This window comes from Montipora capricornis, chromosome 8, assembly GCF_036669925.1.
Source record: "Montipora capricornis isolate CH-2021 chromosome 8, ASM3666992v2, whole genome shotgun sequence".
Lineage (NCBI taxonomy): Eukaryota > Metazoa > Cnidaria > Anthozoa > Scleractinia > Acroporidae > Montipora > Montipora capricornis.
This window is the reverse complement of record NC_090890.1, coordinates 51,260,613-51,278,112: the sequence shown is the minus strand read 5'-3', so window position 1 is coordinate 51,278,112 and position 17,500 is coordinate 51,260,613. Positions and strand designations below refer to the sequence as shown.

Genomic DNA, 17,500 nt, shown 5'->3' with positions numbered 1-17,500 from the left:
GCTAACAAATGAAACAAATTCTGTGTGAAATTAAAAACTTTAATCACAGAAACAGCCAGATAGTACATGTATGAAAAACTGAATCACGTAGGAGGGATTAACAAATATTTGACCATAAACATTATTCAGCAGACGTGGCCGGCTTGGCGGTGATATCTCCAAAAAGGCTCGTGGTGTATGAGGCCACCTAAGCAGAAACAGCCACAAGTCAAAAAGGGACCTTGCCGAGTGCTGGAATATGTACTCACTAGATGCAGATGTAGAAGTCCTTTAAGGCCTTTTACCGACACCTTGAAAACAATATGAAACAGAGAGTTACTGTATTGATATGTACTATTTGATTAAGTAAAAGGGCTAGATCGGACAATTTTTTTTTTCTTTTCTTTAAATAAGCCCTCAGACCCCCAAAAATAGATGCCTGTGATCCTTGAGTGTGAAATAGTTATGCTATATTTTTTAAGTTCTCTGTGTTGTGTTGCTAGTCAAGCCTAACAATAAATACAGTCATTGTTATTTTTTAAGGTATGTTCCAGGGCTCATGCTCTTAATTATTTTATTTATGTTTCACACTGTGGAACAAAATGTGATCATATTGATCAGCCACAGGTTAGCTTATTTGTTGGAGCCAAACTGCACAAAGGCAAAGAAAACAATATGGGGTTTGGGAGAGGATGGCGAGTCTTAAACGTAGCAGTAGTGATAGGCTACAAATTGCTTTTCTTCAGGGGAGAATATTCTACAAGGAACTGGAATCATTGCTTTGTCCTCAGATGGTACAAAATATGAAGGAGTTGCCATGGAATAGTATGGCTTTTTTGCATAGTCATACCTAAGGGGGCAAGGACATGATATTTACAATAACTTATCAGTTTTGCATTGTTTTGCTATGAATCCATTTTAAGTTTAGTCTATATATTACCTCGAGATCAAACATTGTTTGCCATGTTATGAAGTGTTCTTACACATCTGTCCTTCTGTGGAATGTTTGTTTCCAGGCTTTAAAGTAATTAAGTAGTTGGTTTAAGTTGCTAACACGTTGATCTGTTATTGACTGCAGTGGACTGTTATCTTTGAAGACATTCCAAAGCATTTCACATTTTCATAAGTTGTTGTATCTTTTCTGTGGTGTTTTCATGCAAAGCCATGTCTTTGCAAAGTATTAACAGCAAGCTTCACTCGTATTTTATTTAAATTATCAAGATGGAATTACAAGCGCCCTGATTAAACCGTATTTGTTGTTTGTTGATTTTCCCAAGCGGGTGAAATCTTGCAAATAGTTTTAAAATATTGTTGGTAAAATTGCCTGCGGCGGGGAATCCGATTCGTCGCGAGCGATTTTAAGTCAGCAAGTTTGAAGTTCTGAAACGCTGCTATATCCAAATATATCCACCTGGTTTTTTACTATGTTATGTAAAAGCTATCGATCTTAAACATATGTAAAATTTAGAGTGGAGTAATGTGGAGTACTCCTAAAAGAAGCAGCGGAACACGGCTTGGTCAGCATACCGGTCGTTTCGCCACCGTATGAAGTCGGTTCGCCAACGTCCAAAAACACCTTTTTCGTTGAAAATAATTGTCAATTAGATAACTTGCAATTCACTTCATGAGAGGGATTGTTGATGTGAACCGCCATATTTTGTTATTGAACCTTTCAATGCGCCCCAATCCCCCCTCAAATTTTATTAGTTTTCTTTATTGATAGTTTATTGCTGGTCATATTCTTTTGCAAACTTGGTGGCTCCTAAAGGAGCCGTTTTTTGGTTGTGAATTTTACTGACTTCTTCAGTTTCCACGAATGGGGCCGTTGAGATGTGAGCACGTTTTCAGCAACTGTGCGGCGGTCTTCTCTTTCCTTTCGTACTTCTCCCAGCTGTCGAATAGCCTCGCCTGTTTCGATACTGCTTCAGTTTTTCATCAGACACAAATACTAGGATATTGATTAGTGGAAAGAGGTTTAGATAGTTTTACTAATACTTGGAAGCTGCATATGCATAACGTTGTCGAGTTCGATTCCTTACTATAATACTTGGAAACTGTTTTCCCAGTTCGATTCCGAATATTGCGTTGTCTTTATCTTTACTTTAATGCTCAATAGACTGCATAATGTTTTCTCGGTTTTATTAATTTAACAGTGATTAATACCTTCTTGTAGTCTTTTTCTTTCTTGTTGGCCATCAGGACAAACACAAGTGGGACTTGCTTTGCATATTCCCCGGATCGGACGAAAGCATTCACCGTCAGTAGCTGCTTGAATGGGTGTCGCACAAGCTTGAAGGTTCCGTCCATGTACCAGGATTTAGCCTTGGCCAGGGTATTTAGCTGCTCCTGTCTGGCGAAGATCAGATGCCTTTCTGCTTAACTGTCAGGTCGGCTTGGAAGAAACCGGGAGGGAGACATTCCTCGACCAGTTCGAAGTCCAGATCTTTCGGTTGCTCGGGTCTGAGTTTCTGCCGGAGTCGGTTGGCAGCTCTAGCCACATGCGCAGGCTTAGGGAGGGCTGGACAAGGTGCAGCAGTCAGTTCATCTAACATGACCTAAAAAAAAGGAAGGAAAATTTGATTGTCTCGTCTATGAGATGCTTTTCATCAAGCAGCAATTCTAGTCTCAACACACAGATTCCTCGCAGACTGATTCCATTCACGGAAAGCTCTTTGTTTAAGAACATTCCATCACCTATTGTCGTTTTAGTATTGTGAAAAAACAAGCATACCAAAAGATGGCGGAATGTCAAAGGCATCCATCTCTTCCTCGATTCTGCTACTCTCTCCAATTGGATCAGTGATCTCACTGCAATATAGGCATCGCCAAACCACCTCTAATCCGGTCTTAACAGCATCTCTATACTGCTGTCTCGAAATTCCCGTGTTGCAACGTCGATGTTGTCATTTGTCGCAGCCATCGCAGAGGAGCACTTCCAGTCTCGCTGTTACTTCCTCATTGCAATAGATACAATAATAGCTTTCCATCTCGAGTGACTCTTGTAAACATATTTGATCAGCGAAAATACTTCGATAAGATGGGTTGAATTGAACAGAAAATCACAGCCCTTTTATACAGCAATGCCTGATTAAGCCGGATCAAACTCGCAGGAATTTGATTGGCAGATATTGTTGGTGTTATCTGTTCTTTCTTGTAGTTACATATCATTAAACGTTTAAACAATATGCTATTTAAGTTGAAAACGTTCTCACCTCCTTTGCAACATGCTGCACAAGTGAAGTTAATGAGCTCACATTGTTTTTATCGCATTTCTAATTCTTCCCGTAACAGAGAGAAAAGAGACCGGTAGAGAAGCAGGCTGGAAGGGGAACATTTAATAGTTGAGTTGGGGAAGGAAAACGTTTTGCCGGAAATATTTAATCAGTGTTTCAAACAATGCATAAACCCTCTGCGAGAGTAGAACAAACACGTAGGCGAAATTTGCAGGAAACAATTGAACGTGTCTAAGCACGTAATCAAACAAACATATTTCAACTCGATGGCTCTTTAACTACGCAAATGTTTAATAAAAAGGTTTTACAGCCGGTTTATGTTCACAAATAAAGCCGTGGATGGCGTGGGAGACAAAGAGGGAGAGAGAGAGATTGGGGAGAGTGAAACGAACATTTTCAAGCCGAATCAAACAATTCATCTTGGATCAAAGGTCACATTATCTTCTTTTGGTAATTTGTAAATAAAATTCAGATCTATTTCACAAAGTATTTTGGACGTTGGCGAACTGACATTATTAGACGTTGGCAAATAGACTTCATACGTTGGCAAACAGGTCGTTGGCGAGCTGACACGTTGGCGAAACGACCGGTTACCCTTGGTCACGGTAAGCGGGACATACCTGCATTCGACACTGTCTTACTTCAGTCAAATTTAAGCAGCTCCCGACGAAAATACCTGACAGACAAAATAGTATTGAGTTTTGGGTCAAAAATATCAAAAAGGCCTTGAAATATACACTAATGGTGGCCCAAAAATAAAGAAAGAAACGCGGAAGGAGCGCTCGTGCCAGTCCTTCTCCGCATCGCACATTGGACCAAGAGCAGAATGCCCGTTTCACCTCCCTATGGACGCCCTATGTATAAGCGCCATGCTGCTGACTGCTGACCAAAACGAAAAGGACGCACTAGTTCCCGATCCTGTCTCTCACGTGTTATCCAAGATGGCGGAGGATGACAATCTTTCTACAGAGCAAGATTCGAAAGATACTGGAGTTCATTGAAAGGATTAAGTGCTGACTTGGAGTGTGTAATTTTCGAGAGTAATGCATCATGTTTCTTTTGGAATAAGGCCGATTATGAGACTCAGAGAGCATCAAACAAGGTAATCCGTTGATTGGTTTTTCTCACAACCTATTGAATACATCGGAATAAAAGCTTTCTTTTTCATTTCTCCATGTACAGAGTGCTTTTATGTTCAAAGTTTGGAGCCTTTAAAGGACATTGCGTAAGCTAAGTAAATGTATTAACTCGAAAGATATCACATTCACATTCATAAGCTATTTCAGAGAGCTATGTGACCTTTAAATGGTATTGCAATAGTAATGGCATATGCTTTACACAGACTCAACTATGTAATGTAGCAAGTTACATAGTTATTACATAGCAAGTAAGGAGCAGTAAATAGCCTTTATATAGCTCAACATAGTTATATGATAAACTTTACATAGCGTTTACATATGTCTGGTTCTACAATGGAATTTTCTTACTTCTTTAATTTTATACATAATAAGAAACTGCATGCTAAACATTTCTTTAAGTTTTTATCTGAAAAGAGTTGAATTTATAGAATAGAAACTGTAATAAACTAAAAATTTGTTTCATTTGAGAAATATTAAAATTGTTAACAAGCTGTAGACTATTGCTAGTTTATTTCCAGTTTCCTGCAAGAAATGAAGACTGGAAGAAACTGTCATTTTCTGGCAGCACCTGATAGATGTATCAAATTCCAACTATTTCCATCTTTTGAAAGAACCCAAAACTTCAAAAACTGGAAAACAATTTCTGGAATAACAGCTGGAATTTGACTCTGGAATAAAGCTGTCACATTTTAGAAATTTCCAGAAATTTCCAGAACTTAACAGAAAGCTTGAAATTCATTTTGCAAGGGGTCAGTGCCAAATTTGTGCGAAATTCGACCGTCAAAAAGCATCTTGGTACATGGCTTTCTCAAACGAGACTATAATCACCGGAATAAGCAATGTTTCCGCTGCAATTAAATTCAATAAAATTTTTGGGTAAATGAAACGGAGGTTTTTTGAGGCCCAATTTCAACATGCTGTTTGTCAACAAAAGTCGACCTTTGACCACCAAAGCAGAGGCAAGGTATATTGAAACCACACACGCTAATCTCGATTTATTCACTAAACAATTCGAGACTCTAGGTTTACTGACACAATACAACGTGAATTGACTGGAACTACTGTAGGTCAAGGGGAACGTGTCATTGAAGTTTAACTGTCTTGGTTTAAGAGTGACATATCCGGTAATTAAAATAACTGACCTAAAAATTTGCATACCAGCAAGATTCATTCCATTCCATATTTTTGGGCAAACAAGTTTCCTTAATTCACTTTGTGAACATACCTGCAAAACAAAGAAAGGTATCCCCCTTTATGTAAGCATACGCTTCTTGGATTTTCCTTGAAGTCCTCAAACAACCATTGAACCAGTCGAACGCTTCATGACTTTCGTGAGTTGTGCCGTGATTGTGTCGTCAGAGCTGTCACGCAAGAGATAAGGACAAAGCACACAGACCATTATGACTGCATGCGGTTCTATTCTGAGTTTGTTGGGGGAATTTGTGGCCCAAGTTCTGACAATCCAGCAAACGTTCAATGCGTAATAACAGCAAAATGTGATAAGGACATCAAGGCACACATGAGAAGTTATAAAGTGTTGGATTCTTCTCTGGATACAGAGGCTGGGCTTTTGCTCGCACGTGCGGGTGATCTTTAAATTAAATCACTTAAATTAGATTGAGCAGAAAATCTCTTTATGAAATCTACCTATTACAGACTTAATGTCAAAACCCGGCCACAACAAATGGACCCTAAAAACACTGCTGCCACAGTGCCGCCGCAGTCGTGTTGTTGGATATACCTCGTTCGTTAATCCATGAGGTAAGCACCGTGACACTGCGGCACTAGCCACTCTACTCAGCTCAATTTAACCGTAAGACGACTAAGGCACTGCAGCACCAGCCATTCTACTGAATTCACTCTATCTGACACAAACTGCGCAAAAACCACTTTCGTTCAGTTCAGTACTGGGGCTAGCGTCGCGAACGTAAATGCTCCTTTGTGGATGGGTATTCAGCAATCGCTCCAATTGCGAAAATCGAGTAAGCAAGATATGTAAGACCATGTAATCATGTATCGTTGTACGAGACTGCGAGCACTCACTTTTCCAGTTGTCCCTGAAGCGAGTACATTGATCAGTGTAGCCAGATTGTATCACTGCCCGTGAAACTAATGGTTATTATTTTCTCATTAATTGCTTTTAAAAGGTGTTTTTGAGATAGATGATATAATTTTTGGGTACGACGATGTGCCCACGGCATTGTGATCGATTTGGAATCCGATTGAGATGTAATAAGAAAAATTACGCCTGCCCACATGAATGGGCATCACACATGGCAGTGAAAGGGGAGCGCGGATTAACCTTTGCTCAGTTTTAAAAACTTGACTTGCGCTTGACTTGCTGTTCTAGCGAAATTTCAACTATTTATAACCGAAGTTGTAGCACAGTGGCGAAGTTACCATGAAAACAAGATAGCCACTGAAAAACACGCTATATTTTATCTTTAAACGCGAATATCTCAAAAACGAACTCGGTGACTCCCATTTTTTATTGCTGGAGAGTAATTGGCAGGCTAAGACAAAACTCATTGCAAAGTTTAAAAAAATTCTTTGCAGCAGATTCATAGCCACCTTCACAATTGGGAAATTTTAATGTGGTTCTGAATCTGCTCCAGATTTTTTTTTAACTTTGCAAAGAGTTTCATCTTAAATTATATACTATAATAAAGTTTCTATATAACGCCTGCTCTCATTGGTTTAAACACTGTGCTTTATGAGAGTACAAAGCACGGAACAAATGAAAGCTCACGCCATCATCCGCAGAAATGGCAGATAAATTTCCGAATTTTTCCTTGGGTATTATTGAACAGTTTGTTTTTCAATTGTCATATCGGAAACGTGCAGGTTTTCATGGGCAACAATTCGGCCGGTTTTCACTGAACATAATTATTTAGATCCTCTTTTTTGCTGTTTTTTACGGACTGAAACATAGAGGCACTTGTTTTTCCTGAATAAGTCCGGCCGGGTGACTGAATCAGTTGGAAGGCTCTCTGGGTATAAATCGGCGTCTCAGTTACCGTGACTAACTGTACGAAATCAGTCAACTGATTCACTTTAGTAGGGAACGAGAGCAATAAGGTTTATAGAACAATGCTCTCAGCAAATAGGACAAGCCGGCAATGGACACCTTTTCATTTCTGTGCTCTCGAGTTAGAAGATCCAACTGAATCAGCCAGTTACCATTAATTTACAACTGAATCAGTTATTGACATGAATGGCGCCGGATAATAGCGGAAGACCATCCCTACGATTTTCCTCGCACTCGCAGTAACTTTTGCTGTTCTCCGGGTCAACTGAATAAGTCGGGTTGTGTGACTGAATCAGTTGGAAGGCTCTCTGGGCAATCAAGCTTTTCGCGTACGAAATCAGTCAACTAAACAAGTCCACGAGACTTGACGCAGTTATCAGTGAGACAACTTTATGGTATATGGACCTATATGCAAAGAGATTTATATGCATCACTGTTCATATGCTTCTGGAACTAAGGCGGACAACATCAGTGAATAAGCAAAGGAAAACAATCCATCACGCCAATTTAAATGACACCAACACCAGCGCAAATGTCACGGGCACGTGTCTACAATGTAATTCAATTCACAATCGCAATAATTGAATTTACCAGAGAATGATTCAAAGCTTTTTTTCTCCTTGTTCTTTTATTTTTCCTTTCTAGTTCCCCGCTAAAGCAAGGCTTCCAAGGCAAATAATTATTTACAGAATGTAAAAAAAAAATTGACTAAGACACGGCAAGAAAAGCAGTCGATGTTTCTTATTACAAAGGTTCTAAGGGGCGTGCAATTCATCGCAAGAGCTCGTACATTAAGGGCTTAATAAGTGCAAATGCCAACATTCATCCACAACGGGCGAAGTAAGTACATGTAATTGCTGTTTTTTCTTTAATTATCCGTGCGCGTGTGTAAAAATTATAAGTAATGCGGCTTTCTCAAAAAATAACATGCCTTGACTGCGTTTTGGCTGGTAAGGAACAAGTCTGTATTGCAAGTCATTTTTGCTCCCATAAATTAAACAGTGATTTAGCAGTCGGTATGAAAATTGTCTGCTTGAAGGTCACAAACAGTTTCAATATTGACGGTGAGTCAAAGATTGCTTTATGTTCATAAAGAAATTAAAGAATAAATAATGTGTAAAAAAATTGGCACAAACACTGGGCTCTCCCTAGTTTTCAGCACAACTGGTTGGGGCGTTTTCAAACCGGTAAAGCATTTGGTTAATGTTGGACGTTCTGCAACGGATAAGCGACTTCTGAGCGTTTGCAGGCGGTAATAAGTGCTCTTACAAGTGGTAGATTTTACCGGTTACCGCCTAATAAGCAGAACCCTGGAACGTGGTTGCTTTTCATTGGCTCGGACAAAACTGCTTCAGTTGTGGTTTGATTTGAGCCAGACAACTTGTCATCACAAGAATTACGATTGGCGGAGAGGGTATGAAACAGTCAACTGATTCAGTACTGATAAGCCACCACTTGATATTTGATTCCTATTGGTTAAAACTGTACTGAATCAAACATTCCAGTTTGTAATTTTGCATTCCAGTTTGGATGTAGCCGGTGTTAAGGGTTAATCCGTGCTCCCCTTTCACTGCCATGTGTGATGCCCATTCATGTGGGCAGGCACAATTTTTGTTATTACCTCTCCAAATCGGATCGAGATGCCGTGGGCAAAACCCTGTACCCAAATCTTAAACCTGATTCAATAGGCAATGGGAAGCCAATGAAGTTCGTAGAGAGCTAGTATAGTAAATGGTTAGAACCCAAATGAAAACGAACAGCATACTTAACCCTTTCAGCCCTGTGGGGTTCCCCATTGACGAGTAAAATCGTCTGGCGTTAGACAGAGTAAAATCTATAAGTGGCACTATTGGGAGTGAAAGGGTTATTAAGACACCATTGGTAGTACGGTGTCTAAGTGGCTACCCACATGTACGCATTGCGTACCTACTTTTTTAAACAACGCCGAGAAATACGAAAACACAATAGTTTCAATGTCCTGACTACAGGATGCTAAACTGGCACAGCAAGATTAATTGAGCAGTGAGAGAGAATAACTATCTTAAGGCAATTTTCGAAATGCCTTTCTTCATCAGGGTTTCCCAACGAATGATTTTGGCGTATGGAGAAAGAGAGGGAAAGGCATAATTTGAATAACCGGATTATGCATCTCTAGTTAAAAACGACCAATTCTGTCCTGACGAGCAGCCTTTCTCAATGGAAACGTGTGAGCAGTTCAATTAGCTCATTCAAAGTCCCTGGATCAAAATACATGGAGTAACCAGGTATCCAGATAAAAAAAAATTGTGATGAAAAAACAAGCAATTCCAACATTGGATAGATTTAGACATGTAATAAAAAATTATTAGTTTGACATCAATTTCAGAAAATTGAATATTACACTCTTAATGACATCCCCTCCTGTTAGGAACTTTTAATTAGCTTTCGATAAGAAAGATGAAATGGGATGCCATCGCTTTTCTATAGGCTGTTTTTCCCTCATTTACCTAATAGAATTTCTATTTTTAATGTTCGGTGATTATTATTGTATAAAACGCTCTTAGTCTGTTAAATGCCCAAGTATTTATTCTGTAACAACTGTCTCCATTAGCCGAAATCATTCCTTGGGAAACCCTGATGAAGAAAGGCATATTTCTTTCAAAATACTAGCTTAAGATAGTTATTCCTTCACTGTTCAATTAACCTTGCTGTGCCAGTTTAGCATCCTGTACTCAGAGCATTGAACGTATTGTCTTTTCGTTCATTTATCTTCTAGGTGCACCCCAGATTTCTGAGAAAAACTTCCTGGTTTTGATTATCAGCAATGGTGGATAAAAAGTTGGACCTTTTGGAGCGGCATATGCAAGAGCTTAGCGTTGCAAGAAAGGAGGGAGACAGACAAGGCAAGGGTTTGGCTTATTTCAATCTTGGTAGATACTATCAGGGCACAGCTGACTTTAATCAGGCCATAACAAATTACACAGAAGCATTAGCCATTTTTAAGGAAGTGGGTTTCAGGGCCGCAGAAGGAGCGGCCTATGGAAATCTCGGCAATGCTTATCAAAGTCTTGGTAATTTCAAGCAAGCCATAGAGTACCACCATCAACATCTTAGTATTGCAAAAGAGGTAGGGAACAGGGCCGGAGAAGGAGCGGCCTATGGAAATCTCGGCAATGCTTATGACAGTCTTGGTAATTTCAAGCAAGCCATAGAGTACCACCATCAACATCTTAGTATTGCAAAAGAGGTAGGGGACAGGGCCAGAGAAGGAAGAGCTTATTGCAATCTCGGCAATGCTTATCAAAGTCTTGGTAATTTTAAGCAAGCCATAGAGTACCACCATCAACATCTTAGTATTGCAGAAGAGGTAGAAGACAGGGCCGGAGAAGGAAGAGCTTATTGCAATCTCGGCAATGCTTATCAAAGTCTTGGTAATTTCAAGCAAGCCATAGAGTACCACCATCAACATCTTAGTATTGCAAAAGAGGTAGGGGACACGGCCGGAGAAGGAAGAGCTTATTGCAATCTCGGCAATGCTTATCAAAGTCTTGGTAATTTCAAGCAAGCCATAGAGTACCACCATCAACATCTTAGTATTGCAGAAGAAGTAGGGGACAGGGCCGGAGAAGGAAGAGCTTATTGCAATCTCGGCAATGCTTATCAAAGTCTTGGTAATTTCAAGCAAGCCATAGAGTACCACCATCAACATCTAAGTATTGCAAAAGAGGTACGGGACAGGGCCGGAGAAGGAAGAGCTTATTGCAATCTCGGCAATGCTTATCAAAGTCTTGGTAATTTCAAGTAAGCGATAGAGTACCACCATCAACATCTTAGTATTGCAGAAGAGGTAGGGGACAGGGCCGGAGAAGGAAGAGCTTATTGCAATCTCGGCAATGCTTATCAAAGTCTTGGTAATTTCAAGCAAGCCATAGAGTACCACCATCAACATCTTAGTATTGCAAAAGAGGTAGGGGACAGGGCCGGAGAAGGAGCAGTCTATGGAAATCTCGGCAATGCTTATCAAAGTCTTGGTAATTTCAAGCAAGCGATAGAGTACCACCATCAACGTCTTAGTATTGCAAAAGAGGTAGGGGACAGGGCCGGAGAAGGAGGAGCTTATTGCAATCTCGGCAATGCTTATCAAAGTGTTGGTAATTTCAAGCAAGCCATAGAGTACCACCATCAACATCTTAGTATTGCAAAAGAGGTAGGGGACAGGGCCAGAGAAGGAAGAGCTTATTGCAATCTCGGCAATGCTTATCAAAGTCTTGGTAATTTTAAGCAAGCCATAGAGTACCACCATCAACATCTTAGTATTGCAGAAGAGGTAGAAGACAGGGCCGGAGAAGGAAGAGCTTATTGCAATCTCGGCAATGCTTATCAAAGTCTTGGTAATTTCAAGCAAGCCATAGAGTACCACCATCAACATCTTAGTATTGCAAAAGAGGTAGGGGACACGGCCGGAGAAGGAAGAGCTTATTGCAATCTCGGCAATGCTTATCAAAGTCTTGGTAATTTCAAGCAAGCCATAGAGTACCACCATCAACATCTTAGTATTGCAGAAGAAGTAGGGGACAGGGCCGGAGAAGGAAGAGCTTATTGCAATCTCGGCAATGCTTATCAAAGTCTTGGTAATTTCAAGCAAGCCATAGAGTACCACCATCAACATCTTAGTATTGCAAAAGAGGTACGGGACAGGGCCGGAGAAGGAAGAGCTTATTGCAATCTCGGCAATGCTTATCAAAGTCTTGGTAATTTCAAGCAAGCGATAGAGTACCACCATCAACATCTTAGTATTGCAGAAGAGGTAGGGGACAGGGCCGGAGAAGGAAGAGCTTATTGCAATCTCGGCAATGCTTATCAAAGTCTTGGTAATTTCAAGCAAGCCATAGAGTACCACCATCAACATCTTAGTATTGCAAAAGAGGTAGGGGACAGGGCCGGAGAAGGAGCAGTCTATGGAAATCTCGGCAATGCTTATCAAAGTCTTGGTAATTTCAAGCAAGCGATAGAGTACCACCATCAACGTCTTAGTATTGCAAAAGAGGTAGGGGACAGGGCCGGAGAAGGAGGAGCTTATTGCAATCTCGGCAATGCTTATCAAAGTGTTGGTAATTTCAAGCAAGCCATAGAGTACCACCATCAACATCTTAGTATTGCAAAAGAGGTAGGGGACAGGGCCGGAGAAGGAGCGGCCTATGGAAATCTCGGCAATGCTTATCAAAGTCTTGGTAATTTCAAGCAAGCGATAGAGTACCATCATCGGTGTCTTAGTATTGCAAAAGAGGTAGGGGACAGAGCCGGAGAAGGAAGAGCTTATTGCAATCTCGGCAATGCTTATCAAAGTCTTGGTAATTTCAAGCAAGCCATAGAGTACCACCATCAAGATCTTAGTATTGCAAAAGAGGTAGGGGACAGGGCTGGAGAAGGAGCGGTCTATGGAAATCTCGGCAATGCTTATCAAAGTCTTGGTAATTTCAAGCAAGCCATAGAGTACCACCATCAACGTCTTAGTATTGCAAAAGAGGTAGGGGACAGGGCCGGAGAAGGAAGAGCTTATTGCAATCTCGGCAATGCTTATCAAAGTCTTGGTAATTTCAAGCAAGCCATAGAGTACCACCATCAACATCTTAGTATTGTAAAAGAGGTAGGGAACAGGGCCGGAGAAGGAAGAGCTTATTGCAATCTCGGCATCGCTTATAATAGTCTTGGTAATTTCAAGCAAGCCATAGAGTACCACCATCAACATCTTAGTATTGCAAAAGAGGTAGGGAACAGGGCCGGAGAAGGAGCGGCCTATGGAAATCTCGGCATCGCTTATCACAGTCTTGGTAATTTCAAGCAAGTCATAGAGTACCACCATCAACATCTTAGTATTGCAAAAGAGGTGGGGGACAGGGCCGGAGAAGGAAGAGCTTATTGCAATCTCGGCATCGCTTATAAAAGTCATGGTAATTTCAAGCAAGCCATAGAGTACCACCATCAACATCTTAGTATTGCAAAAGAGGTAGGGGACAGGGCCGGAGAAGGAGCGGCCTATGGAAATCTCGGCAATGCTTATCAAAGTCTTGGTAATTTCAAGCAAGCCATAGAGTACCACCATCAACGTCTTAGTATTGCAAAAGAGGTAGGGGACAGGGCCGGAGAAGGAGCGGCCTATGGAAATCTCGGCAATGCTTATGACAGTCTTGGTAATTTCAAGCAAGCCATAGAGTACCACCATCAACATCTTAGTATTGCAAAAGAGGTAGGGAACAGGGCCGGAGAAGGAGCGGCCTATGGAAATCTCGGCAATGCTTATGACAGTCTTGGTAATTTCAAGCAAGCCATAGAGTACCACCATCAACATCTTAGTATTGCAAAAGAGGTAGGGGACAGGGCCGGAGAAGGAGCGGCCTATGGAAATCTCGGCAATGCTTATGTCAGTCTTGGTAACTTCAAGCAAGCCATAGAGTACCACCAGCAACATCTTAGTATTGCAAAAGAGGTAGGGGACAGGGCCGGAGAAGGAGCGGCCTATGGAAATCTCGGCATCGCTTATAAAAGTCTTGGTAATTTCAAGCAAGCCATAGAGTATCATTATCAATATCTCAGTATTTGCCAGGAAACAGAGGACCCAATAAGGCTAGCAATCGCATGTTATCAAATTGGTCATGTTCATGAATTTTTTGGCTCCTTGAGCAAAGCTCTTAATTACTATCGTCTAAGTATATATCATTTTGATGAAGTTAGAAGTCTTCTTTGGTCAGAGGATGCATGGAAAATAAGCTTTCGTGACACAAAGGGGTTTGCGTACACCGCTCTGTGGACAGCACTCTTGAAGAATGGAGAGGTTGATGAAGCTTTGTATGCTGCTGAGCAAGGACGAGCACAGGCTTTGGCAGACATTTTAAAGATGCAATACAGCGTTAATGAGAAACCTATGATGAAGGTAACTATCTCTTTGGTTATGAAAGATCTACCTTCACAAACTGTTTTCACAGCACTTGAAGGGAACACGATCAGCTTCTGGTTGCTAAGAGATGATATCAGGATATATTTTAGACAAAAGGAAATCGAAAATGGAACTGCCAAGTCTCTGATGAAAAGTACGTTAGAACAGATCAATGCAGGGGTTGTTTTGCGATGCGAGAATCGTTCACTTGAAAGACAAGGCAGCGACTTCTCGAGCAGTAGGGAAAGTGTTGAAGAAACTTTTCAGTCTTTGAGCTTTTCTGTGCACTCTTTACAGCCCTTGTATGATGTCTTAATTAGTCCTATAGCGGACTTGATCCAGGGCAATGACTTAGTGTTTGTTCCTGATGGACACTTTTGCCTGGCTCCTTTTTCTGCAATGAGTGACTCTGTCAGGATCCGTGTAATTCCCTCGCTGACTGCTTTAAAATTGATCACTATGGCACCTGATAACTTCCAAAGTAAGAATGAAGCGCTGCTTGTAGGCGATCCGTGCTTGAGCGAAGTCACTTACGGCACTGGTGAACCCATGTATGGACAGCTGCCGTGTGCGAAAAAAGAGGTGGATATAATTGGAGAACTTCTGCAGACCCTGCCTCTTACAGGAAAAAATGCAACCAAAGCTGAGGTGCTGAGAAGAATGAAGTCAGTTACCTTAATCCACATTGCTGCACATGGGGATGACGGATCTGGAGTAATTGCTTTGGCCCCAAATCCCGAACGCAAATCCAAGATCCCCGAAGAGGAAGATTACATGTTATCATTGAGCGATGTTCAAGCAGTTCACGTTCAGGCAAGACTGGTTGTGCTTAGTTGCTGTCATAGTGGCCGGGGAGAGGTAAAATCTGAGGGTATTGTGGGAATAGCCAGGGCTTTCCTGTGTGCTGGTGCCCGGTCTGTACTGGTGTCACTCTGGGCAATCGACGACGAGGCAACCTTCTTGTTCATGAAGAGTTTTTACCAACACTTGGCAGATAGAAAAAGTGCAAGTACAGCTCTTCACCATGCCATGAAATCTCTTCAGGAGACAAAGAATTATTCGGCCATAAAATACTGGGCGCCATTTGTGCTAATCGGCGATGATGTCACCTTTGAGTTTGGGCAGCTCGAACACGAAAAGAATGGTAAGTGCTATTTAAATATAACTTTAATGACTGAATCGCTGTACTTTGTACATGTTTTTAACCAGGAAGTTGTCGAAAGGAGCAGTACGTTCTTCACAAAGAAATGGCTTTAAAATCGGTTGCCAGAGTGGATATGTTTACTGGAACTACTTTGGCTAATACCTAAATTAAATATTGTCTGCATTCACCGAGTCAGCTACTTCAGCTTCCTGCAGATAGCTAGCTGTGTGAGCCCGTGTTATGATGGAGTGACTGTGAAACTGATCGGTGATTGTCGATTGCTTATGTCAAGTGAAGTAACAGTGAATAGGAATTGTTGCTATTAACTCTAGCACAAACAGTTAAATGAATGAATTAAGATAATTGTTATATTATTTACTTGTCAATCAGAACGAAATTCGTTATTTGCATTTAATCCACTACTTGTTTCTTTCTTCCTTGTTTTTCTTTTTCAGAAACGATGTCCAAAACGTGAAAAACTTACTTGGACTGCAATACGTCGATATGTTATTTTCCTTTCTTCGATTATATGAGTTATTGAAAACAATTCAAACATTGATACCTCAGTAGCTGTCAGACACAAGACATCATGCCAATTATAGTTAAAGTACCATCAGATTTCAGTAGTATTAAGATACTGTTCAAGTCCGTGCCATTTGTGCCTTGTTTTGTAAGCATCTGTTCCAGGTTTAGCTAATCACTTGATAGAAATCAGGGGTTTGTTTCCATAACTGAGGATCTAGCCGTCTTGTTATTTTGGCCCTTGAAAATAACTCCAAGCTTTTGCGGTTTGTTCCTCAGGTGACATGTATACTCTTAAGCTTGCTATACCAACTTTCCATTTACAATATCATTAAGTGACAGTCTCGGGGAATGTGTACTTTCTGTGTTTCTGTAAGGTTGGCCAAAGCTAAATAAGCAAATTAATTGTTTCGGGAGGCAAATGTCTATAAGCTAAAAAACAACCTAGGGAAGTATAAATGTTTGGAAATTACAAAAATTTTAATGTAGCGTTCACATTTAAATGAGACGGAAATTCCTGGAACAAAACGCTTTATTCCTAAAGGGTTTGAATCGGGCACAACATTGAGTTAGCCAATTTGTTTATTGTTTATTTTCCCACAAAACGTGGTTCAAAAACAGACATTTTTCTGACGTTGATGAGGACTAGGACAATATGGGTAAATCTAACTCTTAGGTGATGGACTCTTGCTAGGGCCTGGAACCAAACAAATGGAAAGTTCTTTACTTTAAAGTTGTACATGTTGATTTTGTGATATTTTGTCACAGAGGGACTGGACCGATGCAAAATAATTCAATGAAATGGGTGATTTCTTAAAACTTCTAGAAGGTAAAAGGGTGTGTGGGGTAAAAGTTGCCTGATCTCTTAATTAATTGTGTGCATTTTAAACTCCTGGGGAGGTGGGACTTTGCCCATGCATATGCTTGTGGAAATTTTTTGAATTTTAAAAATGGTATGACTACCCGAGTCACGTCATTTCATACCACTTCGCACCATTGCAAACGTTGGTCAGTAACTCTTGAGTTGACAAAGGTATTCAAAGGGAAGCATTCCATCCTTTCTCCATGTTAAAACTGAGGGCAGGATGGGCACCCACCTCCTAAACTGTGCACCCCAAATCGAGAGTAAGGTCTAAGGTCTACTTCTCCACTACCATAGTCACGTCGACCACGGCTGAACGTGCAAACAGATTTAATCCGAGCTAAAGTCTTTGTCTAGCTCTCCTCCACTTACACAAATTTGGAGTATTTTGTACCTGCTATGAACGGTCATCACTTCTCTCCATCCCTCAAACTGACATTTCCCTTTTTATTCAACTTATACGACGTACAGTGTACTTTAGACTTCAAATTTACTTCAACGAAACAAAGATTTTAAACAAGCTGAGAAGATTCAAAATAGGCGAGGCAAAGAGTTGAACCCGGATCGATGGCTTCACCTTGCAGTTTCCAATATACTCTAGACCAACGAGATAAGCTCCCGGAAAGTCGAAATTTTTAGAGCATTGACATAATAGTACCTAGCAAAACAATTGAAAGTTA

The 17,500-nt window shown here is 40.7% G+C and overlaps 1 protein-coding gene across 1 annotated transcript in view; it reads left to right on the top strand.

Moving 5' to 3' along the window:
* Positions 1-17,500, top strand: part of LOC138013477 (tetratricopeptide repeat protein 28-like) — a 47,302-nt gene that overhangs the window by 29,181 nt on the left and 621 nt on the right. The window contains 2 exon segments of the mRNA XM_068860562.1: positions 10,135-15,436; positions 15,892-17,500. The exon segment at positions 15,892-17,500 is cut by the window's right edge and continues 621 nt beyond it. Of these exon segments, the coding sequence (XP_068716663.1) occupies positions 10,183-15,436; positions 15,892-15,911 (5,274 nt within the window). The 5' untranslated portion in view covers positions 10,135-10,182 and the 3' untranslated portion in view covers positions 15,912-17,500.